We start from the raw sequence: 3,598 nt of genomic DNA on the forward strand, positions 1-3,598 counted from the left end.
GATATTTTCTCCCATTCTGTAGGTTGTCTATTTGCTCTGTTAATTATTTCCTTGGGACTGATCAGGGAGGGAAAATGACAGATCAGTGGTGACCTCCTCGCTATCTGCTCCCAGAGTAGGAGGTGAAGAATGTGGACAGCTAAACAGGAGTGTATCTCTCTTCCACAAGAACAGCATCATGAATCTGCAGAGAAGCAGCACTGGAAAAAAAAAAGAGGTGAATTGGAGAATTGGCCACAAAGTCTGGAGAGTGCTACATATATAATAGGAAATGGAGCATGGGACGGCCGTCTCCATTGCCTGGCCAGAGCAGTGTGATCTGACCCACAGGAGGATGACCCTTCCTCCACCGACCTTCACGTCCACTCAGGCAGGGAAGCACCTGAAGTCAGTGCAAAGTTGTGGCATGGGACAACAGGCTGTGTGGAGAAGAGACAATAGCAGGAAACATTTTGAACTCCCTGGTGCTCTGTGCTGGGTCCACACTGGGCGGGGGAGGGACTGGTCTGAGTGGACACTTCCCGAGTCCGAAGGAAGGAGTTTGGAGACCGGCACCTTGCCTCTGGTGGTCAGCAGGACCAGAACAGAGGGGGTGAACGCTAAAAGGGAGGCTCTGCCTCTGGAAACCGCTGAAGATTTAGCTGGCTCAGGGTGGGACAGAGAGTGCAGGACCCTCTAATGGACTGACATGAGACAGTGGGATAGGGAAGCAGTGGGTACAGCCGGTGGCTCATTGAGATAGCCTGCCAAACCCAGCACCTGCTGTCCCCCAAGCAGTCGCCTCCAGTGCTGGCTCTCCGGGGGTGGACAGCTGCCATTTTGGGGGTCCATAGCCTAGAAACGCTGTGGCACCTTGCGGTTCTGGGCACCACCCCTTCCCCAGCCCAGCAGGGCAGGCTCAGGCAACAGTCTCAGGCAACGCCCCTTCCCCGCCTGGCAGAGTAGGCCCTGCCCTTGGAGGAGGGGAGTAACAAGAGAATCCGCTTTCTGGGCTGGGACGCTCTGCGGCCTCAGTGGCTTGGATGATCTTTCTAGTTCTGTCAGTGGGGTGTTCAAGTCCCTGACAATTACAATGTTGCTGTTTATCTCTCTACTTAGGTTTAGTAGGGTTTGCTTTATGAATCTGGGTGCTCTGTGTTAGGTGCATAAATATTTAGGATTGTTATGTCTTCTTGTTGAATTTCTCTCTTTACCATTATATAATGACCTTCTTTGTCTTGCTTTACTATTATAAAGTCAATTTTGTCTGATATGAGAATGTCTATACCTGCTTTCTTCTGGTTTCCATTTTCATGGGATATTTTTTTCCATCCCTGAACCTTGAGTCTATAAGAGTCCTTGTTGGTTAGATGTGTTTCCTGGAGATAGCAGATAGTTGGCTCACTTTTTTTTTTTTTCTATCCATTCAGCCAGCCATGTCTCTTGAGTGGTTAATTCAAACCATTTATGTTGATCAATATAATTGATATGTGGGATGCTGCTCTGTTCATTCTGTTAGTATCGTATTGTTTTATTTTACCTCTTGTATTATTGCTGTATTTGAGCTCTGATCCTTAGCTTTTGGATAGTTTTACACTGAAGAATGACCACTGTCTTGTTCCATCTATAATGTAGTTCTTAGTATTTCCTGCAGAGCAGGTTTGGTCTTGACAAATTCCCTCAGTGTTTACTTGTCTGGAAATGTCTTTATTTCTTCTTTATTTGTGAAACAGTTTTTCAGGATACAAAATTCTAGACTGGAAATATTCTGTTTAAGACTGAAAATGGGGCCTCAATCCCTTCTGGCTTGCAAGGTCTCAGTTGAGAATTCTGCAGTTAGCACGATGGATTTTCCTTTGTAAATTACTTGATGTTTTCACCTTACAGCTCATAGAAGTTTGTCCTTCATGTTGACTTTGGCCAGTCTGATGACTATGTGTCTTAGTGATTGCCTCTTTGTAGTAAATCTCTTAGGTGTTCCTTGAGCTTCTTGTACCTGAATGTTTAAATGTCTACCAAGATCAGGGAAATTTTCCTCAATTACTCTCTCTAATAGGTTTTTCAGCCCTTGTGCATTTTTTCTTCACTCTCTGGGATGCCTATGATTCTTATGTTTGGGTGTTTCACATAATCCCATATTTCTTTAGACTTTGTTCATTCATTTTAATTCTCTTTTCATTATTTTTGACTGACTGATTTAATTCAAAAGAATTGCCTTCAAGGTCTGAGATTCTTGCTTATGCCTAATCCAGTCTATTCATAAAACTTTCAACTGTGTTTTGTATTTCCTTAAATGAATTTTTCATTTCCAGAAGATCTTTCTGTTTTTTCTTCAATATGTTGATTTCTTTAGTGAATTTTTCATTCATTTCCTGAATTGTTTTCTTAGAGTTGGTTCCCCATTTTCTCTTGGATTTTGTTGAGCTTCCTTATAATCCATATTTGGAATTCTTTATCTGTCATTTCAGTATTTTCATTTTGCTTATTATCCTCTGCTAGAGGGCTGGTGGTCCCTTTGGTGGGAGACCTTTTGTTCTGATTTTCCATACTTCTGGAGCTCTATTGCTGATTCCTTCTCATCTGGAGTAGTTGTTGCTTCTCCATTTTGGACTTTATTTTGTTTAGATGGGGTTTTTCCTCTTACTCACATGTATGGGAGTGTTTGTAGCATATATTGGGCAAGAAACTTTGGCTTGCATTTTGGGTGTTTTGACGGTGATCTAGGTTTTAGATAGAGGCTTTAGTTATGGATAGCCTTAGTATATTGCTCTTCTCAGTTGCTAGTTGTTTGTAGGCTGTAGCAATGGTGAGCTCTGTGTGTGGGCAGATTCCCTATCTCTCTTTGATGAGAGAAGATGGAGGCTTTTGAAACCCTTTCTCTATCCCCAGCCCTGTGGTCTTTTTAGTGGTGTGAATTGTAATGGTGTGACATACTCTGAATTTAGTTTTCTGTCTGTAACATTTAATTTTTAGTGAATATAAGAGTTTCTATAATCTGAAAGTTGTGTTAAACATATTCCAGAAATATATAGACTTTCATTATAATAACTATTAAGGGATTATTTATGTGGATATTATAGTTGATATAACTCTGATTTTTGCTTTCAGGTGTTAAATTCTTAAACTAAAAATTTTGCTAACAAAGTAGTTTCCAGATTTGTAAATTTAGCTGAATTCTAAACTAATTTTCCATGTTGGTGGGGGTCTACTGTATCAATAAGACAACTGAATTATGTGTCTTTATAAAATATGTGCTTTCCCAAAGTTAATAGCATTTGTTTATGTATCACAGCAAAAGCTTATCTAGGCAGAATTGCAGCTGTCTGATACTACGTTTTTGCATACAAGGCATTGAAATCTAATATATTATCAGTTATAGGGAATGAGAATGTTTCCTTTTGTAAACATTTTGCATATTGAAACATTTGGCTTATTACTTATCTGAGTGGAAAGAACAAATTAAAATGGGATTCAACACCTCTGAAATCCTGTGTTTATTTTTTTAACCAAGACCTAACTTGGTCCAATGCCTAGTAAATCTCTTCTACGCAATAAGTTCTGCTAACTTCTGTCATTAGAACTTAAAAAAAAATAAATAAATAATATGCTTCTTGAGAAA

At 40.2% G+C, this 3,598-nt stretch overlaps 1 protein-coding gene across 1 annotated transcript in view; it reads left to right on the top strand.

The window, feature by feature from the left end:
- The first annotated feature begins 271 nt into the window (after positions 1-271).
- NAALADL2 (N-acetylated alpha-linked acidic dipeptidase-like 2) overlaps positions 272-3,598 on the top strand; it is a 1,013,114-nt gene continuing 1,009,787 nt past the window's right edge. Inside the window, exon 1 of the mRNA XM_012640170.1 lies at positions 272-651. Coding sequence (XP_012495624.1) covers positions 272-651 — 380 coding nt within the window. The remainder of the gene's footprint in view (positions 652-3,598) is intronic.

Source organism: Propithecus coquereli, unplaced genomic scaffold (assembly GCF_000956105.1).
Source record: "Propithecus coquereli isolate 6110/MARCELLA unplaced genomic scaffold, Pcoq_1.0 Scaffold15, whole genome shotgun sequence".
Classification (NCBI taxonomy): domain Eukaryota; kingdom Metazoa; phylum Chordata; class Mammalia; order Primates; family Indriidae; genus Propithecus; species Propithecus coquereli.